Source organism: Cricetulus griseus, chromosome 7, assembly GCF_003668045.3.
Source record: "Cricetulus griseus strain 17A/GY chromosome 7, alternate assembly CriGri-PICRH-1.0, whole genome shotgun sequence".
NCBI classification, from domain to species: Eukaryota; Metazoa; Chordata; class Mammalia; order Rodentia; family Cricetidae; genus Cricetulus; species Cricetulus griseus.
This window is the reverse complement of record NC_048600.1, coordinates 91349747-91375685: the sequence shown is the minus strand read 5'-3', so window position 1 is coordinate 91375685 and position 25939 is coordinate 91349747. Positions and strand designations below refer to the sequence as shown.

At 51.7% G+C, this 25939-nt stretch overlaps 1 protein-coding gene across 1 annotated transcript; it reads right to left on the bottom strand.

Annotated features, from left to right (window-relative positions):
* Positions 1–847: 847 nt before the first annotated feature.
* Positions 848–24333, bottom strand: Sez6 (seizure related 6 homolog). Its single transcript, XM_035448131.1, has 17 exons — positions 24303–24333; positions 23526–24194; positions 22630–22763; positions 14831–15026; positions 10606–10791; positions 6837–7005; positions 6560–6726; positions 5804–5998; positions 5458–5596; positions 5150–5346; positions 4409–4603; positions 3187–3378; positions 2911–3108; positions 2602–2640; positions 2236–2353; positions 2044–2146; positions 848–1874 (listed from the first exon to the last, which is right to left on the bottom strand). Exons 1-17 carry the CDS (start codon positions 24331–24333, stop codon positions 1845–1847), a joined length of 2958 nt encoding a protein of 985 aa, XP_035304022.1. The 3' UTR covers positions 848–1844.
* Between the last annotated feature and the right edge of the window lie 1606 nt (positions 24334–25939).

The window sequence follows — 25939 nt, the reverse complement described above, 5'->3', positions numbered from 1 at the left end:
GAATGGATAGAGAAAATGTGGTACATTTACACAATGGAGTACTACTCAGCAGAAAAAAACAATGGAACTGGAAATTTGCAGGAAAATGGATGGAACTGGAAGAAACCATTCTGAGCGAGGTAACCCAATCACAGAAAGACAAACATGGTACGGACTCACTCTTATGTGGATTTTAGACATAGAGTAAAGGATTACCAGCCTACAATCCACACTGTCAGAGAAGCTACTAAACAAGGAGGACCCTAAAAGAGACAAACTTTGTCCCCTGGAGAAGGGGAAAGGGTCATGATCCCCTGAGCAAATTGAGAGCATGGGAAGAGGGGGAGGGAGCTACGAGAATGAGAGGGAAAGAAGAGGATGCAGAGGTCATGAGGGAGCAGAAAGGTTGAGTCAGGTGTAGATTAGAAGAAAGGATATGCGATAGGTAAGGTTTTAGTTGGAGGGTGGTAGGGGAGGAGGGGAGGGAGAAGGGAAGTGGGATTGTCATGTAATTCAATCGTGTTTGTAACTCAAATAAAAAAAAAGAAAAAAATCAACATATAAAAAAAAGAGGAAGAAATGAGGCATTGGGGTGGATGAATTCTTCCGATACTGAGGTCTCACATCCCTGTGGCATTAACCACTGGGGTCTCTCACTTCACCAGGCATCTGTAACACTAATGTCTTTGGAGCAGTGTTACCTATTTAACTGCATATAACATTTTTTCCCCATACTATCTGGGGATGACTGATTGGTGGGTCCAGCAGGTCTTCTCAGGCCAAGATCCACATCACATTCATCTACCACCTCTCTTCCCTCCAAGAAAGCTCCATTCACACTGTGTAATTTTTTTTCAAAAAACACCATTTTAATAAGGAAACAACAGAAATAAAAGATTGTTCTCTGACTGGAGCCCAGAACCCATATAATACATCATATGTACAAAGTGGCCTTCGGTCTGGGCTGGGCTTCCTCCTGGGGATTTCTGACTTCAGTTCTGTGCCACATTCCTGGGTCCTTGGACTTCTGCTCCTCTCCAGAATGTACCTGTGCTCTCCTGGCATGCCGTAACACAGTGGCAGGGAGGGGGAGCATGGTAAGTGGCTTAGAAGAGGGACTGGTAGGAAAGGGGATATTTGTAAAAGCCAGATAAGCATCAAGGAAGGTCTCTGCCTCCTCAGAGTAGAGGGATCGCCAGGGAGCAGTAGGGTGTCCTGCTTTGGTGTGGAGCATGAGTGTCCAGTGAAGCCCAACCTGAGCTAGGGACAGAGTCCCTAGGATTTTAGGATTCCTTAAATCATCACCTCCCTGGGATAGGGCAGAAGGCATAACTCCAATTCTGAGCCTTTAGAGAAGGACTAGAAACCTCCCTGAGGGGCTGCTATTGGCATGCCAGGACTACCAAGAGGTCACTGTGGAGAACAATTTTGGCCACTTGTGATAGCCCTGCGAGGGGCACCCTCGTCCCATTTCCACTGCAAATCAGCTCTTCCGGAGTCCCCACATGCCAGGGCTGGATGGTGGCTATGTGTAGAAAGTGCCCCTGCTCTGCCTGCAGCTTCCAGGCTTGAGGGCCAGGGCATAAGAGAAGAAGGAGAATGTTGGCTGGTGGTAATGTGCTCCAGCTATGTTCTATCCAAGTCAGGTGCCCCCGACTTGGACCCAAAGAAGGGCCCTAAGTGGGCAATGGTGCCAAGAAAAAAGGTCACTGTGGGCATTGCAGGCAGGGAAGGGCACAACTTCTTGAGGGATTGGTGGTGTCTCTTCCCAGGTGGTATGTACAGGAGGTGAAGGGACAGCAGAGAGCTAGCCCTGCCACTAAGCTGTGATGCGGGGCTGCATGTGCACCCCAGGCTGCTCCCACCTAGATGGAAACTTCATATTCTCTCGTCTCCTGCAAAGGAAAGAGACTGCGAGGAGTTGGAAACTCGTAAAAGATTTGTTGGGCCAGAATCCACCTTCCCAAGGCAAAGGGGGAGCTAGGCAGGACTCACAGGCACACCCACCCAAGAGAGCGACGAACTGAGTCCTGAAGAGGTATCTAGGCCAACATGGATACTTACTCCAGTCTCGTAGGTTGGGTTGTCAAATGCTGACTCTACCGTTATGCGGTTATAAGGGCGAGGATGAGTTCGGGGAAGTTGCAGAGGACTTTTCCCCTGGAGCCTGTGAGGACAGAGGAGCCCGTGAGGCAGGACTGCAGGGCAGGAGTGAGTGGGGTATGCCAAACAGGAAGAGAAGCAAGCAAGCCTCACCTGGAGAAGTAGAGGTACACGCCTCCCACCAGCAGCACCATGGCCACCAGTGGTAGGAAGATGGCAGCTGCCATGTGAGCAGCATCCAGGGCACTGGAGGTGGCAGGTGCCTTAGCCACTGAAAGCAAAGGGTGGGTGGGATTGGAGCCGATGTCCCTGCCCCTTGGGACCTGTGTCCCCTCCCATCTCAAGGGCATTCAGAGACCAGACTCCATTAGCTGGCAAGGGTAGGGAAAAAGCTTTATGTCCTGCTAGGGCCCAAGCTGCTCTTTCTCTGCCTTCCATTTTCAGGAACCCATGGCCTAGGAGCTGTGGGAACCAGGTGCAGGAGGACCACATATCTGGCTATCAAGCATGGGGACTCACCATCCAGGCTACGGCCGTTGTAGATCCCATCCAGAGAGGCTGGAACAAGAGGGGAGGGCCAAGGGCAGTGGGTAAGCCTGATGGACCAAGTCACCAATGCAAGGAGCACAGAAGTGGGCTGGTCATGGGGGAGGAACTGACCAGGGAGAGCCCACTTCTGCATTGCCTTGGTGATGTTCAATCAGAGATGGGCAGAGATTGGGGGACAGGAAGGGGCATGGGCAGGTGATCCCGATTCTCAACATGGAATTGCTTTCCTACAGTAATTCTGTGGTCCAGAAGGGGTTTTAAGGGAATAGTGGCACTCACCAGCTCTACAGATGGGTGGGGGGTCACTCCAGTGTGAGGGGTGTCCAGGCACACATTTGATGCTGGCCTGGCCCTTTAGCACATAGCCAGGGGCACAGGAGAAGTGGATGGTGGCCCCTGCTGGGTGAAGCCGCTTCTCAGGACTGCGGGCACCATTGTCAGGAGCTCTGAGGCCATGGCATGGCTTAAACTGTTCCACTGCAAGGCAGACAGTCAGGTGAAGGTGTCAGGTCCCTCTCCCTCTAAAGGGCCCCCTCCTACACACTCAACACTTACAGAGACATTTGGGGGCCCTGTCACTCCACTTGGGGCTGCCAGCCTGACGATCATGGCAGGTGAGGATGGCACTCCCCGTCAGCACAAAACCCTGGTCACAGATATACTGCACAGTTGCCCCCACAGGAAACTTGGGGCTGGATATAAGGCGTCGGCTGTGTTCCACATCCCCTGGGTCGTGGCAGGATGTCACTATGGGTGGAGAGGGAAGGAGGAAAGCAGGGAAGACTCAGTGTCTGAGGGTAAGAGTGCTTTGGAAGCATGCATGAAACCCTGGATTGACCGGACAGTGCTACATAAACCAGGCCTGGTGGTGCATGCCTGTAATGCACTCCAGAAGGTACTGGATGTAATCCCAGTACTAAGAAAGTGGAGGTAGGAGGATCAGAAATTCAAAGTAATCCTCAGTTTCATCGGAGCTTGAGGCCAGTCTGGGCTAGAGACACTCTGGGGGTGGGACAAAAGAAAGGCCTGTTCACCCTGGTTTTCCTCACATGTCACAGGCCAGCTACTAGCAGGCTATATGGCTCTACTTTCATTTGAATGTCTGCATCTTTCTTTTTTGGCAATGCTAGAACCCGAGATGGTATGCATACCAGGTGGTACTCTACCCCTGAGGTACATCTCCAGCCCTTTTTGCTTCTTTGCTTCTTTTGTTTTTAATTTATGGATGTGTGCTGCATAAATGTAGATGCCTGTACCAAGGCTAGAAGAAGGTGTTGGATCCCCGGGAACTGGCTACAGGAGGCTGTGAGCTGCCTGACTCGAGTGCTGGGAACCAAACCTGGGTCTTCTGCAGGAGCAGTAAGTGCTCTTAGCCACTCAGCCATTCACCACCACCCTCCCCACCCCCATTCCTCACACTATACCTCCAGCAGTCTTCAAATTCCTGATCCTCCTGCCTCAGCTTCCTGAATGCTGAGGATCCAGGCATGTGACACACTATGCCTGACTGTGCCTACCATTTTGTTGATGTATCCTTTCCTACTCATTAAGGTCAACAAAGCCATGCATTCCTTTCCCATGCAAGCACTGCCTGGTCATTAGTCAGTCAGGAAATGCTTGCCGTACTTATCGGGAAGTCCTGTGACAATGGATCATCTCCATTTCACAGATAGGGAAACTGAGGGGGCAAGTCAGAACAAGAATGCTAGCAGAAACAGGGCCAGTGCCAGATTTTCTCTCAGAAGTTGGGAGGGATCATGGGAACAGGCACACTCACCCCTCTGGCATGAGGGCAGGTCCTCACTCCAGCTTAGGTCCCACTGGCACATGAGAATACTGGATCCCACCACCTGGTAGCCAGGGTAGCACTGGTAGGTGACCACTGTGCCATGCACCAGCTCAGGCTGTGACGGACTCTTCCAGCCATTGGGGATCTCAGGTAGCTCAGGACATGTGTCATTTCGGGGCACCTCTGGGGACACAGAAGCAGGGAGATGCAGCCCCTTGGCCAGTACCAACTCTGAGGTCCCTTTGGTTCCTGCAAATCATCCTGAGCCTAAACTGGCTTGGAAAGACTCAGTGACTAATCCTCCTTTCTCAAGCCCCACCCTCTTACCCATCCCCTGACATCACTGAGTCTCCAAGATTCCAGGATTGCCATCTTGGCTTTGCTGACTCTCCTCTCAGACACACTTGGCCAGCTCCTCAGGCCTGAGAGATGGGTAAAGCCGGATGAGGGAATCACTTCTGTTCAGGACTCTCAGGAAGGAAGGCACCAACACTTTCTGTAGTTCCCTGTCTCAGGAAGGAAGGCACCAACACTTTCTGTAGTTCCCTGTCTTTGTTAGGAAGTTCTTGCTGTCTCCCCAAATCTCTCCTGCTCTAACCAAAGGCTCATGGCGATGCCTGGTGCCTTCCCAGGTTTTGCTCGTCAGAAAGGGCATCCAGGCTCCTTGTTGCCCTGCTCTTTGACTTGCCATGATTTGGGATCTACAATCCAAGTCAGAGACAAGCTCACCAAAGAAGTGGATGACAAATCCCTGCTGGTAGCCCAGCGCCGAGGTCCCAGGGTCTGACTGGAACTGGATGGTGACATCAGCCATGGAGGTAAAGAGCTTGAAGTGGCCACGGGGCCCTGAGTATTGGCCCAGGACCCGGGCTGTCAGGTCATCCCCATCGTAGAAGGTCAGTACGTCCCCAGAGCCTATGCGCAGCCTGTAGAGGAGGAGGATCAGGGCAGGACAGGCTGGGGGAAGGGCCCAAGATGGGCTGGCCAAGAGGTGTCCCCAGCCTCAGGAGCCGGCTTGCCTGACCCGAGGCACTCACACTCGGATGTCCAGCATGATGCGCTTGTCCTCCTCCACATGCACACCCCAGATGCAGTCCTGCCCTCGGCCATAAGGCTCCGGCCAGTTTGGAGAGAGCACCACGCCTGCAGAGTCCGTGATCTCCCCGCTGCACACGGCTGCAAGGAAGGGGAGGCCGGGAAGGCCCGTTCTCTCCAATATGGTGTCCTGGGGCTGCCACCTGCCACAAAAGTGCCCACCCCATTCCCTCGAAGGGAAATATCAACTACACACAACAGAGTCTCTGGCCCCTGGCGCTGTGGCTGGCTCCTAGGTACCCACCCTACTTGCTGCTCTGGCAGACCCACCCACTGGTACCTGCTGACCTCGGCAGGCCGGCTCTGTCTCATTCCACTGGGGGTCATGGAGGTCGACACACTCGATGATGATGGAGCCCTGCTCCAGGGTGTAGCCAGGGTCACAACTGAACTCCACAGTGGTGCCCACAGGGTAGGAGGGTGCGCTGCTGCTGAAGTTGCCGTATTTGACAAAGGGCTCATAGCAGTGGCCCTGCTGAAAAGCTGTGAACCACAGGACCCAGCCCAGCTCAGCCTCCAGTGGGATAGGCCAGAGGCCAGGTGTTCTCCTACTTCCCAATCCCTCCTCGGGGCTTTTCTTCCTCAGTGCCACTGTATATCTTGGCCTTGGACTAGGGGGCAGGGGAACAGGGCATCCCACCCTATTTTGGTCAGGAAGCCATCTTGAATCACCATTGTATTCTTGTTGGCTAGTTGGTACTTAGTACACAGAAGGTGCTCAATACTGTTTTGATGAGTTAATGAGCACATGCATGTATGTGTGGGTCCAGAATGTCTCTTGCAGCAGTCCCCCCCCAATCCCCCCCAGTGCTGAGGCCTGTTTTGCTTTTTTAAATCCTGGAGAACTCATTCTCTTGGGCTAGAAATCTGTGGTTGAGGCAAAGGATTCCTGCAAAGATGGGACGGGAATCTTGGACTGGAGGGAAGGGGCGGGAAGGGGCAGGAAGCAGGTGCTAAACTTGGAAGGAGTGATAGAATTCAGTAAGAGAGGGGGAGGTAGGGGAGGAAGAGCCTAGCATTGTGGTTAGGCTCCAGCAGGCTCACCCTCATAGCGCAGGGCCACGCCTGCAGCTGCCCCGCTGCTGTCAGTACTAAACTCCACAAAGAAGTGTCTGCCAGAGCTGAGCAGACCCTCAATGGGCAGGTATTCCACCTCGTAGGAATCGTACACCGGTGGGGCCTCCACGTTGTTCCCATTGCGGATGATGAGCCTGGGCCAGAAGAGTGGCAGCTGTGTGGTTGGTGTGCCCCCCCCAGCCCCCACCACCAAACAGTGTATTGTCAGGTCAGGAACTCCCATCCAGCCAGGACAGCTCCTCACCTGTCGTCATCTTCTGCCAGGGAGACCTTTTCAAAGTGCAGGTGCAGCCGCTGGCTCTCAGGAGCCTCTAGCAACCAGTGGCAGGTGAGGTTGTTGCTATAGTTGCCCGGGAAGCCGGGAGAGACAATGCGGCCAGTGGTGGCATTTCGAATCACTCCACCACAAGCAGCTGTGGGTGACAATGGGTTTATGCTTCGTCTCTGTCTTTGTTCTAAACAGCCTCAAAAGCCTCTTCCCCACCGTAGCCCTGTTCCCTCAGCATGGGCACTAGGGACCTTTGCCCAGACATCATCTTTGGTGGCTCTGAAAGCCAGCCTTGCAATCCCGACTCTGCAACTCCAAGCAGCCCAAACTTCAGAATCCCAGCTGCCAGCCACCCATGTCTCTGAGGCTGGGCCTTCTTGGCAGTGAGCAGATCTGTTGCTGCCTAGCTGTGTGCTGAGGGCAAGCTTCTTTGCCCTCTACTGACCTCTTGAGGAGGCTGACTCTAATTCCACCAAGCTGACTTCATTATGTTAAAGTCCTCATCCAAAACTCTGTCTTTCTTGGACATAGCTGATACTTTTATGCCACTTTGTCCTCTCCCCCTCCCTTCCTCCCGTCCTCCTTTTCTCCTGTCCTTCCCTCAGGTAGCTCAGGCTGGCCTTGAACTCAATATGAAGTGGATGATACCCTGAATTCCTGATCCTCGTGCCTCCATCTCTCAAGTACAAAGATTTTAGGCATGTGACATTATACATGGCTTATTACTTTTTTATTTTTTGGACAGGGTCTCACTATGTAATCCTGGCCTGGAACTTGCTATGTAGGCCAGACTGGCCTCAAACTTAAAGATCCACCTGCCTCTGCCTCCTGAGTGCTGGATTTAAAAGTATGTGCCACCAGCCCCAGCCATTTGTTTATAAAACATGGTCTCCCTCTGTAGCCCAGGCTAGTTGCAGTCCTCTTGCTTAGCCCCTAGGATGCTGAGATGACAAGTATGTTACCATGCCTTGTTACTTTTGTAAAACTAGTTTTCTGGCTTGCCTAGCATGATAACGGGCCTTGGATTTGAACTCCAGCACACAAAACAAAACAGCAGCAGCAACAACAAAAAGCAGTTATCTGTTTGGGTATGTCCCTTAACTAGAATCCACTTGGTACAGAGACCATGTCTTTTTAGGTTGGGTTTAGAGTTGGTTTTCCATGTTGGGTGAGCAAGATGAGTGCATGAATGTAGAGAGGAGACAGGACCAATCAGGGATGATTCATGCCTTGGCAGATCGCTAGCCACAGCGGGCCTCATATACCGTCTGCAGTAGCTCTCCAGATATCACAACACTGCCATTCATTGGCTGACTGCTAAGGAACTCTCAAACTGACCCCTCTGGCCTGGGACTGCCTTTTCTTCCCCCAAGGACAGGCTGAGATCCTTGTGTGGGCCCAGCAGTAACAGTTTCTGGGACATTCCAGCACATATTTCATAGAAGGTGAGTGGGGGCAAGGAAGGACCTGAAGCAGGAAGCTATTTCCAGGCACTTCTGGTTATTCCCAGACACACAGCTCTCGGAGGCCAGACTGCCATGGCCCACATAAAGAGAGCACCATTTCCTCCAAAGGCTTCGGACAACAAGAGTCAGATCTAGATCTGGGGGTCCAGGATGAGTCTTGCCTCTTATTTTCTACAGAGGAGCGATCTAACTTTCTGCTTGGTCTCATCAAGGAGCTGGTCTTCAAATCAAACCCCACCCCATGTTTGACTCAGAGTCACTCAGTGGCTCACCATTGCCCTTCAGATGAGGTTCAAGCTCATTATGACTGCGACTCTCCTTTCCTTTTCAGTCTTCCCTCCTTGAAACCTTCAGGCACACCATACTCTACTAGATCATTCTGTTTCTGCTTGCCTTCACACAGAATTCACCAAACTGCCCTGAGCTAATGTTTCTGGAAGCCCTCCTGATCTCAGTTCGGAACTGATCTCTCTTGCCCATATACCTGCCACGCTGAGATCGCCTCATCCCAGTGTTGTCCGCACTAAACCACCCCCAGCCTCCCCACTAGATGGCGCTCCTTGGAGGCAAGAGTATGTCTCTCAGTGCCGAGCACTAGGAAGAATGTAAAATGACATAAGGTTCCAAAGCCCAAGTCTCTTCCCCTCAAAGAGACAAAAGCTCAAGTTGTCTGTCATGTGGCAAACCCAACACTTCCTCCATGAGCCTTCTGGGTTTGTAGCCATCTCAGACCTTCTAGGAACCCTGGTCACTCAGCTTCACCCTTATTATCAGTGTCTCAGAACTATACTCCTCCTCTCCATTCCCAAAGCCACTACCCCCAGTTGAAATCCTCTCTACAGAATGGCCTCCCAGCCTTCAGACAACCACTGCTGGCTGTCTGGAGCAGTTCTGACTTCCTCCCCTTCCTCCTCAAAAAAAGTCAACACCTGTGCACCTGGATTCTTGGACTGGCAGTCCAAGTCCTCCCCACTGTCCACGCCACCTGGCTGTCTTCCATGCTGTAAACACTCCCTCCTTCCTGTCCCTCTGTCAGTGCTTGCATTGTTCCCTGCATAGAAATGTCTAACCTTTAGTGCTACCTCCTTGAGGGAGCTGTCTCAGTCTCAATATCAACTGGGGATGAATGGTTGCTTTCTCCCCAGGTCAGTTCAACCCCCACCCTTTGACAAGGTCTGACTACGTAGCTCAAGCTGACCTTCATGCCTCAGCCTCTTGGGTCCCAGGATTGCAGTTGTGAATACCATGCCAGCCACTTTATGACTCTGCCTTGGTACCTTTTACTCCCTGCTTTAGAATTAGTGATCTATGCTTCTGGTTAATTTATTATTTTAATGATATATACATGAGTGTCTGAGTGTGGGCTTGTACATGTAAACGCACTGCTTAAGGAGGCCAGAAGGGGTATTGGATCCCCAAACTGGAGCTACAGGCAATTGTGAGCTGCCTGATTGTGTGCTGGGAATAGAACTCAGGTCCTCTACAAGAGTAGCATGAAGTCTTAACTACTGAATCATCTTCCAGCATCTCCAGGTCCCTTCTTCTTTTCCCCTTCCCTGCAACTACAGAGCTCTGAGGGTAGAAGCCCTGTTTGGCTTAGGCCCTTTCTTGCCCCCACTCACTTTCTATGAATTATGTGCTGGAATGTCCCAGAACTGTCACTGCTGGACCCACACAAGGATCTCAGCCTGTCCTTGGGGGAAGAAAAGGCAGTCCCAGGCCAGAGGGGTCAGTTTGAGAGTTCCTTAGCAGTCAGCCAATGAATGGCAGTGTTGTGATATCTGGAGAGCTACTGCAGACGGTATATGAGGCCCGCTGTGGCTAGCGATCTGCCAAGGCATGAATCATCCCTGATTGGTCCTGTCTCCTCTCTACATTCATGCACTCATCTTGCTCACCCAACATGGAAAACCAACTTTGAGCCCAACCTGTGATGCTGACATAATGGATAATATATGTAGGTTGGCTCACTGAGTGGTGGTGGCACACACTTTTAATGCCAGCACTGGGGAGGCAGAGGCAGGCAGATCTCTGTGAGTTCTAGGCCAACCTAGAGGGAGTTCCAGGACAAGCTCCAAAGCTACACAGAGAAACCCTGTCTCAAAAAGAACCCCCCCAAAAAATAATGTAGGTTGGCTCAATACCACTGAGATGTGCAGCCATCTTCTGGCTTCCTTATAGAAAATAGGTGGAAGTTCTAGACAGCAACGGAGATCTGAGGGGACCTCCACTTCATCCTTCTTCTTGGCATTGAGCCTTTTCTGTGGGGACCCACTCACCAATGCAGACAGGCTCTTGGGAGTCCCAAAAGGGCTGGGTGGCATTGAGACAAGTGAGGAACCTGGCACCCTTCAGCTGGTAGCCAGTGGCACAGTGGAAGCGGGCGCTGCCTCCTGGGTGGAGGCTGGTGACAGTCACATCTCCATAAGCTGGACGTCGGGGAAAGTGGCAGCTCAGGAGATAGGCTATAAAGAGAGAATGGGTGACAGTAAGGAGGAGGGGAGCCTGCACAGCCTGCTTCAGGTGTCTCAGAGGAAGCATTGGAAGTTCTACAAAAGTGTCCCATTTATTCCCTTGCAGGATTCAGTGGGGGTTGGTAAGCAGAACTGCAGAGGACTTGGAGGCTGCCTAAGCTTTCTCTGTGGGGTTCTTCTTTCTACTCCCATTCCCACCCCCAACTCTGTGTAGCCCTGGCTGTCCTGAAACTCGCTCTGTAGGCCAGGCTGGCCTCAAACTCACAGAGATCCACCTGCCTCTGCCTCCTGAGTTCTGGGATTAAAGGTGTGCGCCACCACTGCCTGACATATATTTTTAAGTACGACATTCTCGGTCTGTATGATGTTACTTGTTTGTTTTCAGAGCTGACCATCTGGTATTGGCTATAACCAATTGCTGTGTTCTTCCCTGGGGAAGACTGTTTCTCCCCTCTCTTGGCATTCCTTAGTTGCCTGTAGTCCTTTGTGTATGGTTGAGGTGGTCTTTGCCCTGTCTATGTCGGCATGTCTAATGTCCTTGTTCAGATCATGTTTAGGCAGTCGTGTTGGTTAGACTTCACTAGTGTAGCTTCTGACATTACTATGAGACACGGCCAGTAAATGACTTTGAAAGACAGTGGGAGGGGTGTGAGAAAGTCACACTCAACTTCTTGGAAATTGGAGGTGGAATTAGCCACTCTGGGAAATTTGATGGCTTTTGGAGTTGTTATACCATATATGACCATACAGTGGCAGCAAATCCCATAAAATTGCCTCGTAAACCCCCAACTCTTAGGCTAAGCCCTAGTCTAAGAGGTAGGTATGCCTGGAACAGTAACAGAGAGAAGAGAAGGCTCAGCTATGTCTCCGTGTGCCTTTATATGACTAGAAAAAGGGGCTATCTTTAGTTAGCTGAGGTTCCAAAGCTTGAGGTGACTGTGACTCAGTTTTGAGGCTCTTCACACCTGTCTTATTCTTAGTTACTGTGTGAAAACAGAAGAGAGTTCTGAGGGTATGACCAATAAGTGGCTAGTTGTGATTGGCAGGTGGTACAGGACAATGCCTAGGAGATGGGTTCTGGGTTTAACTCAACCCGGACTCCGTGGGTTTGCATGCAAACTCCACCACTTGCTGTGCCACCTTGGGCAAGTTACGCCTTTGCTCCGTGCCTTGGTTCCTTTGTTTAATCGGTGACTTAGAGTACTGCAAACCAATGCTGGGCAGGGAAAGGGAGAGGCCATGTGTGCAGTGCCTGGCACAAAGCGCACACCTAACGCCCCAGCCGACTGCTAATGTTTGCCGTCATGAGTCCTGTGTAAGCATTTGCTGTACTTTCCAGTTCCTAAAGGGCCTTCACATACTCCTCACATAGTACCTGTAATATACATGGAAGAAAGAAGGTTAGGCAGGGGCTGTTAACCCATTTTAAGATAAAGAAACCTGAGGTTTGGGGAGACTGAGGTTCAGAGAGCCTGTGTACCCTTGTCATACTGCAAGTGTATGGTGGGGTAGGAACTGAGTTTCTCAATGCCCCCTGCTTTCTACCTGGCCCGAGGGGTCAGGGAAACCTGAGAGAGACACACAAGGCTGAACTTGGAGGTTGTTCAGCAGGTCATTTACTCCCCCTAGACTAGGACAGGGAGGACTATACCCAGAGTGGAGGGATGAGAGGATGACACACTGGGAGTCATAGGCCAGGTGTCAGAGTTAGCACCTGAACTTTCTTCATCCCTGCAAATCCCAGCACAACCAGGGAAGGGAGTGGGCTGGGATGATGTGAAAGCAGGAGGCTGGTGGCACTGAGAGGCGCCCCCAGACTCCACAATGGGTAAGTGCCACTTCCCAAGATGAGCTTCCTCCTATTGCCATGACAACCAACTGTTCCCAGGGAGTCTGCACCACCACAATCTGTTGAGTTATTTTCTTGCCGGTGGCTGTTTCTGGAGCCAAGTCCAGTGCCAGGAATGCTTGGATGGAGGAGGGAGGGGCCAATCAGGCACCCTGCCTCCCCACCCAGCCTGGGACTGGGCCAGAGGAATCTATCCTGCCACAAGGCCTGTGTGGAAGCTCATAATTGTGACCTCCTTCATCGGCTTGGACAGTGCCTGCATAGGCGTGGTTCTCAGCCCTCACTCACTCTCCTGGCACCCCTTCTCTCCAGCCCCGTTAGCGCACGCTCCTCCTGTTCCCATCTCCGGGATCAGGGCTAATTACAGCCTATAATTAGGGGAATTACACTCATTAAGGAAAGAGCTGATCATTGACAAAAAACTGGGCAGAGGAGGGAGGGCTTCTGGGACAAAGAGCAGGAGTGGGCCAGCTCTCCCAGTCTCTCCTAGGGATCTGCTCCCTCTTGCTCCGCCTGCAGCCCCGTTGCATTCTGCCACTTTTGTCTGGCCACACAAAGAGGGGACTGGGGTTTTGTGCAAAGGAATTTGCATCGAGAGAAAAGGTTACTGTGGCATGAAATTATGCCTGCTGCCGAGGAGGATTGATGAGCCATTAGGGAGGCTGGAAGGGCCGCCCAGGCGGTCATCCCTGCCCTGGGCGGGGCCTTACCCCTGCCGAGTGCCCGAACAACCTCGGCCCACCACTAGGATCCCTGCTGTCACACCAAGCTGCTCCCCCAGCCTGGGTGACAAAGCCTTGACAAGGTGAGTAGGCAGGCTCCAAGCGTCTCTGGCTCCTGAGCGCGTGCCCATCCATCAGCTCGTCCCCCCCACAGGGCTGCAGAAGTGGTCCGTGCCAATGCAAGACAATGCCGTGATTGTTCCTACCAATTATTTCCCTATTAGCACTCCGGGATCTGAATTAAAGTTAACCTGTGCAAAGGATGGAACTGACTTCCAGCCCAGGGAGGGGGAGGGGCAGGAAGGACCCCTATGGGGAAGCGGCAGCTTTACCTCCCTCCCTCATCCGGCAAACAGCGCAATACCAGTTTCCTTAATGGAGGACACGCTAAGCACTTTTTGTTTAACTCAAACGGCAACTTTGTGGTATAGATGGTTTAGCCTAATTTTACCGTAGGAAAGGGATAGTGATGGCCCTCGAAGAGTAGAGATGGGAGAAGAATTGAGGGTAGATGGGGAAGTGGGGAGGCATTTCACACAACATGCACTTCTAGCCAGCGTGGTAGCTCAGGCCCTGTAACCCTTACACTCAGGAGGCCCAGGCAGTAGGGTTGTGGTGAGTTCGAGGTCAGCCTGAGGCCAGCCTGAGCTACAGTGCAAGACAAGGGCTGGTGAAATGGCTCTTAGGTTAAAAGTGTCTACTGCCAAGCTCGACAATCCAAGTTCAACCCTCTGAACCTACATGGTAAAAGAAGAAAACGACTCCCTCCAGGTTGGTTGTCCTCTGACTGTCGTGTGTGTGTGTGTGTGTGTGTGTGTGTGTGGTGTGTTCTGATATGTCTTTGAGGCATGTGCTAAAGACTGCAAACAAATATGTGAGGATGCTGGCTAATTCTGATGTAGAATGTAGACATCTTGTTTTTTGTACTTTTCTGTAGTTCAAAATTAATAAGAATTGTGGTCAAGGTGGGGACTTGACTCTAAAAATACTACAGTAGGCCTGGTGGTAGCACAAACCCTTAATCCCAGCACTCAGGAGGCAGAGACATTCAAGGCCAGCCTGTTCTACAGAGTGATCTAAGCGAGAGCTACACAGAGAAACCCTGTCTCAAAAAACAAAACAAACAAATCAACACAAAATTATAATAGAGCAATTCCCAATCAAATATTTTGAATTATTATTATTTTTGTTTGTTTGTTCATTTGCTCCTCAGTCAGAGAGTGGCCCATTTCATCATGTCCCACTCCTTCCCTGAGGCATTCTGAGTTGCCACATGGGGCCTAGGCTGGATCCCAGGTGGGAGAGGAAAGCCAGTCTGGTTAGCTAAAGTCCTCCAGATGGTCATTGTCAAGTCCCTTTAGCTCCTCCCCGACCTAGACTGTAGTAACACTGAAGCCACCAGGAAGAACAGCCGGTCTCCTCGGCTGGCTCCTTTCTCTCTCTGTTCCTCAGGCCTTACCTTGGTAGTGAAAATGGAAAGTGCCAGGGCCAACAGGTAGTGGAAGGCTTTGGAACCTCAGGGCCGCTTGGTGGGTGGGGCTGCGGATGACCTGGCCCCGCAGCAGGAAAGACTGGTTAGCCAGGGGCAATGGGTCAGGCCCCCCAAGGCCCTCCACTGTGATGGTCTCCCCTTCCTGAAGGCTGATGTTCTCCACCTGCGGGTGGATGGGAGAGAAGGGAACAGGGCTATCAGGACTTCTTGGACCTGAACACTGCTGCCCTGTGACTCCATCAGTGTCACTCGTGAGCCTCTTGTACACTGGAGCTCCGAGGCCTCGAACTAGGCACTTCACTCAGAAAGAGCCCACCCTGCCTCCTCATAAGTATGCGATGGGGCCTGAATGTCAGAGATATTTAAGCATGTTACCTAAGTTCACACAGAGGTTAAGGGCCGAAGCCCCAACCTGCTTTCTATTGTTGCCTCCTCCGGGCTATATTTTCTCATTTGTATGCGTCATGGTACTGGAGGGCCTGGCCAGGAGTGTGAGGCCCTAAATATCAGACCCCTGTGCCCAGCTTCCCCTGGTCACTCCTGTTGTGTGCTGCCCCAACAGCAGCTCCCCAAGCGGCTGACAATAATCTCACTATCTGGGCACCCAAAACCTTGCCTCTTCCCTCGTGCCCTGCATCCAGTTGGTCATTTACTTTGTCAGATGGACTGCAGATCTGTAAACTTCGTCCCTACTGCCACTTCCCTAGCTCATCACTATTCTTGCTCACCTAGATCACCGAAGCTGCCTCTTTGCCAGCCTCCCTGCCTGCAGGGCTTAACCCACCCCTCCCTTCACATCGATATTTTCTGAACTGAAGCCATTAATAGTCGCAGTGCCTGCTGTTTATCACAGGGCTTTCTTGTTTAAATCACCCAGGACTCGTCCATTGAGTCTATGAAGCCTGTGGGATTGGTCCAGACTCTCTGGCTGGCACCGTAGGGTCTGCCAAACATGGCCCCTGATGGCCCCTCAGCTTGGCCTTGCTTCGTGACATAATACCCGCTTACTTCGTTTGGCTGCCAGAGGCCCCTTTGAACCACCCTGTTCTTCAGACCTTTAATCCCAGAGCATGCTTCTGAGTGCCATGCTTCTATTCAAGGATCTATTCAAGGATCAGATGACAACAGACTCTGACCAGAGGGGAAAGATGCTGTGGGTTGTTAGAAAGAGCACTGGATTGGGAGCCTAGAAATAGAGGGATTCATCTTCACTCCATGTTCCTGGACAAGTACACTATGTGGGCTTCATTTTATTTTTTATTATTTTTAATAGAGTCTCATTATGTGGCCCAGGCTAGCCTCAAATTCATGATCCTCCTGCCTCAGCCTGGTGAGTGCTGGAAATACAAGGGTGTGCCACCATGTCTGGCAGAGCTTTTTCAAAACATGGCCCCTAGATCAGCAGTGTCCACATCACATGTGGGTGTTTAACTCAGATGGTAGGATGCTTGCTTAGCGTACAAGCAGGCTGGGGTTTAACACTTTGGTGGCACCCAGTGAGTCACCAAACCCTTCCCGATCTTATCTTCCAAGCTTCTTAGCTGGTTCCTCTTTCTCCTCCTCCTCGTCCTCCTCCTCTTGCCCACTCTTTCTGAGAATGGCCTCTGACCAAATCCTACCCTCCTACCTCCTCCCCCTCATTCTGTCCCAGGTCAGACCTCTCCTCTCTCCCATTCCAATCCCATTGGTGGCTTCAGGTTGCTCAGAGGACAAGGTTCAAACTCTGTGCTCACAATCAGCTCCAGAGGCTTTCCCAGTCTCAGCTCCCTGTTGCATAGCCACAAAGGCCCCCTCTGGTTCCTGTCCCTCTGGATATTAGCATGGGAATTACTCTCTCCCTTCCCCTCCACCCCACTGCCCCATTTTCCTATCTTCCTGTTTCCAGGCTTTCCTGTTTCTCACACCAAACTGTCAATCCCTCCTCTCCAGGCTTTCCACCAGACCACCCTCTTCTCATCTACATACTTAAGCCTGTATTCAGGATGCCCTCTTCTCAAGCCAGACTTAGCACAGAGGGGTGGAATGAAGGTATGAGGCCTCTGAAGACCTGTTCCTCACAGGTGTGTCCCTGTGAGCTGACAAGCATGACCCGCTGAGCCCAGACAGATTCAAAGACACAGGTGCTACCCTATGCTCAGAGGGACTCCTCAATTGTGGCTGAGGATAGACAAGTTCTGGGGACCACGGGAGCGGGGAGGGGGTAGCGGACGGCTGGGAGGAGAAGCCCCCATCCCTGCCAGGGAGGAAATATCAGGTGGGGCTGGGACTGTTGGAGAGAAGGCTCAAGGCAGGATGCTAGGGGCAAAACGCCTCCTCTGTACCAGGAGCTCCCCGCCCAGGCACATTTGGGTTGTGGCTGCCTGACCATCTGTTGGGGACATCCCTCAGGGAATCCCTAGCAGGCGGAGGCTGGATGAGGTCCCTTCAAACTTGGGAGATTGTGTGATGCTAGAGTTGGGAAAACAAGCCTCACACACGTGGAATCTGTAATTATCGAGAGATGCCAGGCAGCATACAATTCCGCCTTAAGTGGTACTGAATGTAGGCAGCAGGGATCCTCAAGGGGAGGGCTTGGCAGTTCCCAGATCAGCACAGTGCAGGTGGGTCTCAGAGTGCCTCTGAGAGCAGAGAGCTGGGTATAGGAGGAGGCAGAGATGTTGAAATCAAGGAGGCATTTTCTTCCTAGTTTCTCATAGATTAATATCTCCAACTTGACTTCTAACTTCCTGCACCTGGTCTTGTTCTGGCAGCAGATGCATCAACAATGACCATTCATAGAGCGTCCACAGTGTGTCAAGGTGGTAAAAGAGGCCCAGAGAGGCTAAGGAACTTTGAAAAGGGCGCACAGCTATTAGGAGGAAGCAGAGTCTTGCCTTGCTGGAGGCACAAGGCAGCTTTTTTCCCCTCCCAGTCTCCTAGGGATATCACCTGCAGAAATAGACTTCTAGACATCTTTATTCCCAGGCTCCAGGGCCCTAGGTTTAGCAGGGAGGTGGATTTTGGCTTGGCCTGCCCTGGCCTTTTCAAGATGTTGGGATTTGAGTTCCCATGAGCCATCCTTTCTCTGGCAATCTGTAAAGCATTGGAAATTGAGAGCTGAGTTCTATGCACCCCCCTTGTTTGGGTCCAGTCGGGGTTCTGGCTCCCAGCTCAGCCTGAGGGCTGGGGCTGGGATGTGGCTTCCTGAGCAGCCCAGGGCTAGCTGTGCTGTGTTAATCCTCTGGGTTTGGAAGACCCACTTGCAGGCCTGCTGCAGAAGCTGGAATGTAATTTGTCACTTGTTGGAGGGCCAGGCTGACAGGGGCCAGACAGGGCTGGGTGTTGGACAAGGGGGGAGATGAAGTCTTGATGTAATTTGCAGGCATCTGAAGAGTCAGGGAGGCAGATTGAAATGTCAGCTCTGCTCATGAGGGCTGTCTTCCCACACCCCATCCAGCGACAGGAGGGGCCCTGGGAGCTAGGCAGCGAGAGCCAGAAGCAGAGAGCTTGGAGGACAATTCCCAAAGGACTCTGGGCTGTCCAGCACTACTACTAAGATGTTCAAGGAGAAAACATGGTCATTTTTGAGGGGGGCTAGTTCTTTCTGTATGAAAGGGTGGGAGGGCTCAGGTTGCCTCCTGCAGCCCCAAGGTCATGTGTCTAGTCAGTAGCATCTGACCAGCATACACACATTGCAGTGGTATGACCCTCCTAGGCAAGTAATATGATGCTACCATTGTTCTTGGTGGACACCAGGGTGAGCCTGTGTGTCACCCCCCAGATTCTGGCCACTTCTACATCTAGCAGAGGCCCCACCCATCTCATAGCTACCAGGAAGCAAGGCCAAGAACTGAGGGACTACTGTGCAGCTGAGCTTAGGGAAGAGTGTCCTGAATCAGAGGGTCTCAGTGGCAGGGACTGATTTAGCTTAACCTTTTATGGAGGGAGAAATTGAGGCCCCAAGAAGGTCAAGGGTTTAGTCAGTCACTAAGAGCTGGGCTACAGAAGGCAGAGATCTGGTACTTCTCTATACCTTGTGTGTGTGTTGTGTGTGTGTGTGTGTGTGTGTGTTGTGTGTGTGTGTGTGTGTGTTGTGGTAGGGAGGTGGGGGGGGGTCTGCTTTAGGGATGGGATAAAGGACCTAAACCCAGTGGAGCCAGACTTTCCAGTTACTCTCACTGCCCTCAGATGGGTCCTCCCAGAGTCAGGAAATAAGAAATTGCCCAGAACCGCCACCCCAACCCATCACACATTACTGATGCTCTCATCAGGGCTGGTCGTGACCTGGCTCAGTGGAGTAGGGTGTTCTGCCCATCAAACTGACAGCTGGCCTGAGGAAGCTGTGTGCCAATGGGGCCACCTGGGCATGAGGGCAGGGATGGTGGGCAGCTGTGCCTGGGCTCCAGATGGTACAGAGAGCAGCCAAGCCAAGATGGAGGCTGGCAGTAGGGAGGCTCTGAGAATGCCAAATAGAGAGGCAGGCACCAGGCCCAGAATGGCCTAGAGTACTCATGAGAGACTAGCTACCCAGGGAGGGCACAGGGCGCCTGTGGGTCCACAGGGCCCATGTCCTCTGACCCGAGGGGCTTCTCTGGATCTCTCAGTAAAGAGCCCAGCCCAATGCCCAATGCTCAGCTGCAGCAAGTCCGACTCCTGGGACTATGGAGGACCTGACCTGGCCTCCTCTTGGCTCAGACCCTCAGAGGGCATGGAGAACTACAGCATCATAGAGAAAGAGGCAGGCATGGAGTGGAACAGACTGGGGAGGCCTATCGTGGCCCAAACTGGGAGAACTCGGCTTTCAGAGATTCTGTTATTCCCAGGCTGTACCTTAAACAAAACAATGAAGGGCAGACCAGAGGGCAGCCTCAGCCTGGCTACCTAGCTGGCCTGCTGAGGAGTATGATCTGTGGGCACTTAGTTCGATCCTTTCCCTGGCCCCTCACATTTCCCTTGCCCAGCTCCAACTCGCACACACCCTGGTGATTCTGGTGAACTAGACGTTCACACTGGGGTTACCCACAATTGAGTCCCATCCCAGACCCTCATCCCTGCTGCCTCCACAATGGCAATGTTTTTCCTGGGAAACCTCCAGGGGCTAAGCCTGTCATGTCTGCTCCTTCTCAGCCCAGGCAGTTGCTGCTGGCCTGTCACCCACCAGGCTTCCAAATGGGTGTGTTTATCTCTAGAAAGCCCTTCCAGGTTGAGGGAGGAACTCAGAGCCTGGAACCCCATCTGTGCCCCAATCCCACCTGCACTGAGTATCCCATGGTCACTGCTTATAATTCCCACCTCCCTTGAACAGGGACACCTGCTCCCTCAGCACTCAGCACAGAGACTGGGATATGGTGCTCAGATTCTGTCTGTGAAACAAACATGTTAACCAAAGGCTATTAATTAATGATTAACTTGGGCAAATCCCTTTCCTTACCCAGCCTCAGTTTCCCCAGCTATGTAGTGGGTATGTTGGTCTCTACTCTCAGTAACTCTACAGGTCCCAAATAGCCTGTGTGGTATGTCCAAGAGGACTAGGTCTGAGGAATAGTCCCAACCTTATTTCCTACTCCTCTATTTTTTGTTCTTTCCCCAAAGTAGGTAGTGACCTGGCTGTGGTCACTGTGTGCCGCCCCCCCCCCCACAGACAGGTGTCTGTCTCAGGCCACACAGTCCTCAAGGACTCTGCTTCTATGGGGATGAGATGGAGGGTGAACCAGCACATGCTATGTTTCCTGATGGCAGTCCAGGGCTGTGGCTTTCGTCTCAAGGTTGCCTGGTAACCGCTTTTGCATTCTGATGAAAAAGTGTGGCAGTGCCAGACCCAGGGCTGCCTGAGGAGTGGGCATCCAGGATGGGGTTTGGACTTGGACTAGGGCCAGATTAGAGGCAGGCAGAGCCATCGGTACATCTTGCCCCCCAAGGTGGGGGGACCAGGGCTGGACCCAGCCTGGCCTGAGATTTTATTTGGTGGCAGAGTTGAAGGACAGGGAAAACCAGTCCAGGTTTGCAGTGGGGTATCCAGTCGGGTATTTGCCCCCTCCCATCTCCTTCCTCACACCTGCAGCTGGCACCTTCCACCCTGTGAGCCACAGCCGGTGCCACCTCTCATTTGGTGATGATTTTACATTAATTACCTTAATTAAGCGGTGCTGAGTGCTAATGGCTTGAGAGGGGGGTGGCTGCTTCTAATTGCCCTTCCAGTCAGCCCAGAATGAGGGGCCTGGAGATGGGTAGAACAGAAATAAATCTTACAGAAAGAAGAGGGGAGGCCAATACGGGTAGGAGAGCCCCTGCCTCCCCTTCCCGGTTGAGAGACCTGAACCTGCCCCAGAGGGGAGAGCTGGAAGTGCTGCTGGCTGCCAGCCCAGATCCAGGACCTGTAGGAGCTGGGACAGGTGGGAAGCAGGCCCAGAGTTGGTGAGTAGGGAGCATGGAGGTGCTTTCCAGGCCCTGACCTCCCTTCCTATGGCTTCCTGGCTCTCTGCCTTCTTCCCCTAGTTAAAATGCTTTCCTTTCCACATTCAACAGTGTTTAAGACGCCAGTCAAATGTCCATGTTTTTTCCCTCCACACTCATGCTGACCCCTTGTACTACAAAGTGCCCCTCTGGCATCTTATAGACAACCTGGCTACAAACAGAGCCACAGAAGGAGAATGGCAAGGGATATGGGAAGAATGCCAGAGAAAATGATATCAGATGCTGGGACCTAAGTTTATCCAGTAAGGGACTGATTGGCATGTGTAATTGGAGCTCGTGGGAGAAGAAACTGTCTGTAGTCCATTCCGTCAGTTGCAAGCTGTTCAAAACAAAGAAGGAGCTGGGCATGAGACAAGAAATAGCCAAGGTGGGCCCAGGGCTGCCCAGATTCAAGGCCTGCTGGGGCAAGGTGGGAGACAAGAGTGCTATATTCTCATCTGAGAAAAGTGACTGCTGTATGGGTAAGGGAGGATAACAGGGAAAATGTGAGGTGGCCACCAAATCCCTGGGAAGGATGACTGGGAAGGGCCACACAGCGTCTGGGGTGATGGAAGAAGAGATGGGAGTATGAGAGTTTTCAGGGCAGCTGCGATGATGGAGTTTGGAGGTGAGTTTGGTTGGACTAAGAAAAAGATCACGAGGACCCTATATTGCTCAGGAGACAAAATCCACATTGCAACATGGCGGCCCTATCCCAGGGTTCTGACCTGGATGTAATGGGATGAAAAACAGGCTTGGGGCAACAAAAGGAAAGGTCTGGCTTTGTGGGGGCTGAAAAGCCTGTAGAACATCAGTGAGGATGTTCAGGCTCAGGTCTGGGCCTCAAGGGCCTCAGGAGACTAGGGACAGATTTGACCATGGTGTAGCCCTGTCAGTCTTCCCCAGGACCCAGCACTTGCTACGATAGAGGATGCATTTATGGAAGGGAATGAAGAGAGAAACAGGTGCGTGAATGAGGTACCACAGCTTCTTCACAGGTGGTCCTGTGTTGTCTCCACTCCCACGTGGTTTCAGATGCAGAACTCATATTCACCCAGTCTCCCGAGCGCCCAAGGCTAAGTTCCTCTTCAGGTTCTCCTAAGCCATTTATCAAGCCTAAGGAAGAGGCTAAGCACACTTGCTTTTTCCTGGAGCCCTCCCAGGCAATGCTGATGGTGCACAAGACAGAATCCAAACATGTTTTTGGTCTATCTCTCAAGCCCCAGGCATTCCCTCCACCCAGCTTGGTACCCCTAAGCATTTCTACCTCTCCCCATACTAGGCCCCTTTCTGGGAAAGGGTAGCTTTGTTTTTGATGGATCCGGTTCACTCACCTTGATTTCCACTCCATAGCCAGGGTAGACAGAGATGTAGTAGAAACAGTCCAGGCCAACATCAGAGGGTGAGCTGGGGGCTGGGGGGGAATCCAGAGAGCCCTCTGGGCCTGAGAAATTCCAGCTACAGGGGCCTGGGAGACAGGAGGAGACATGAGGCTAAGATGGGGTAGATTCAGCTATAGCTGAGAGAGAGAGAGAGAGAGAGAGAGAGAGAGAGAGAGAGAGAGACAGAGAGAGAGAAACAGAGAGAGAGACAGAGACACAGAGACACAGAGACAGAGAGAGAGAGAGTTGAAGCCCACCTCTAGGAATGTCTATTCCCTTGTTGAAAGACTGGAACCACCTTATGCTGCATGACTACTATGCAACCTTATTTCACTTCTTACAATGGTTCCGTGAGGTAGGCTTTCATTTACGTATTATTATTACTATTATTATTCTGTGTGTGTGTGTGTGTGTGTGTGATGAGTATTTTGCTGCATGGATGTGTGTGCACCACCACATTCATGCCTGGTGCCCACTGAGGCCTGAAGAGGGCATCAGATCCTCTGGAACTAGATTTACAGATGGTTGTTAGTGTCCATGTCGATGCTAGGAACCCCAAGTGCTCTTAATTGCTAAGCCATCTCTCCAGCCCCAAGGTAGGCTTTTTAACCATCCCTTTACATCTGAGACTCAGAGAGGCTGAATAAAACCCCTAGGGCTGTGTTAGAGTTGGAAGAATCAGAACTTGAACCTGGGATTCTATAGTTCCAATCCACACACTTTATATAAGATGACCCTTGGTGCAAAGGGTAGGGTGGGTTGATGCAGTGTCAGAAACAGAGGCATTTAGGGATCATGGTGTGCCCTCCACCCTCACTTTCAGCCCTGCCAGCCAGCAGGTAGCTGACCTGGTGTCTGCACTGTGGTGACGGTAGTGGTAATGATGGTGGTGGTGGTGGTGGTCTCTTCGTCATCCCCTGAAGCTGTGGAGGTGGCAATGGTTCCCTCGATACCAAGCCCTGTGGTCTGAGAGATGACCTCTGGAACCCAAGGTCTGCCCAGGTCTCCAGGACCCTCCTGGGTCGGAGTCCATGTTCGGCTGGTGGGAGTTGTACTGGGTCTGTCCTCTGGGTGCAGGGTGGGCACTGCCATACTAGGCCCTGGAGGTAGAGGCGATGTGATATGAAGCTCAGGGGGCTCTGACTCTAGGTTCCAAGGCTTCTCCCTGGAGTGGAGCTGGGTGGGCGCTGCAGCCACTGCTGGAGTTGGACTGGTAAAAACCGGGCGGCTGTCCTGGTTGGCCAGGCGGGGAAGGGGGCTTGGAGTAGAGGGTGTAGGTGAATCAGGCTGGAAGGGCAGTGCCGGCCTCGGGGCTCCCTCACTCCTTTCTAGCCCCTCTTGAAGGAATTCCTCCAGAAGTGGGTGGTGGTTGAGCAGTTTGAGGGTGGGAGCTGTGGTGACAAAGTGGACGCCTCGGTCTGGCTGCTCAGGTGTAGGAGCTGCGGTCAGCTCCGCATCCATCTCCTTGATGCCAGTGGCCTGACCTTCCCCCACGATGGGAGCCTCTGAGAAGAGTCCTGAAATAATAATAATGAATGATCACTGGTTTCTCCTGCTACGCCACAGTGAACAGCGTCCCACCCAGCACAGGCAGGGGGAGATCCGTCTTGCTTTTGACAGAGAGCCTTGGAGAGTGTGCTCATTGTTGAGAATCATGGAGCTATAAAATTTTAGAGCTGGAAGCGAGGTGATACCCACATACTTCAAAGATGGCACATGAGCTATTCTTTCTCCTCCAGCAACCAAGACAGACATTACAAATCGATCATTGCACTATTTCCTGCTGTTTCCAGATTCAGCTTCAGAATCGTTCTCAACACAGAATACTAGGAAGTCAGGATGTGCCAAATATATATTTGCCATTCCTAATGTACCTCAAAGGCCTTATTTCACTAATGAGGAGATGCATCATGAAAAGCAAGTGCTAGGGCTAGGGCTGCGGCCCAGCTGGAAGAAGGCTTGCCTAACAAGCATAAAGTGCTGGGTTCGATCCCCGAACTGTATAAACCAAGTGTGATAGCTCACACCTGCAGTACCAGCAGGAAGACCAAAAATTCGAGGTCAGTTTCAATTACATAATGAGTTTGAGGCCAGCCCAGGATACAGGAGGCTCTGTCTTTTTGGTTTTGTTTGTTTGTTTTGGTTTTGATTTTGATTTTGATTTTTTAAGACTGGATTTCTCTTTGTAGTGCTGGCTGTCCTGGAACTTGCTCTGTAGACCAGGCTGGCCTCAAACTCACAGAGATCCATCTGCCTCTGCCTCCTGAGTCCTGGGATCAAAGCACTGGCTCAGAGACGGGCCGGTGGTGGTGGTGGCCCACACCTTTGATCCTTTGATTCCAGCACTCAGAAGGCAGAGACAGGTGTATCTCTGTGGGTTTGAGGCCCCTGGTCTACAGAGTGAGTTCCATAACAGTCAGAATTGTTATACAGAAAAACCCTATATTAAAAAAAAAAAAAAAGTAAAAAAAGTAAAAAGGCCGGGCGGTGGTGGTGCACGCCTTTAATCCCAGCACTCTGGAGGCAGAGGTAGGCAGATCTCTGTGAGTTCGAGACCAGCCTGGTCTACAAGACTGAGTTCCAGGACAGCCTCCAAAGCCACAGAGAAACTCTGTCTCAAAAAAAAAAAAAAAGTAAGAAAGAAAAGCAGATGTAGAGGTACCATTGGTTCAAGCATGCAAGGGGCAAAGGATTTGGGGCAAGCCTGGTCTATATAATGAATAGGATAGCCAGAGCTACATAGAGAGATCCTTTCTCAAGAGAAAAGAAAAGAAGAAAAGGAAAGAACACAAGAAGGAAATGCCTCGTTCTAAGTCATATAACCTGTAAAGTGAGAGACAAGGATTTTAACAAGAGTGATGTCCCTCACAACAGTGACTTTCCTGGCTGAAATTACAGGACATTCAAATTCATGTCCTGTTCCCAGTGAAACTGCTGGTCATTTGTTTCAGGAAGCGTATCGCGTATTTGGAATCTTATTTTAGATCTTCTCATGCTTGCTTCTTTGCTTGATCCCCATGAAATCCAGTTCTCTAATATCTCAGGGAATGGTCTCTGTCTCCCTTTCCTGATTATTACTATCACCATCATCATTATAAACAGGGTTTCCTCAGTGTAGCCCTGGCTGTCCTAGAACTCACTCTGTAGACCAGGCTGACCTCTTACTCACAGGGAGCCACCTGCCTCTGCCTCCTGAGTGGTGGGATGAAAGGCTTGCGTCACCATGCCCTGGCTCCCTTTCCTGATTTGTATGGTCCTTCTA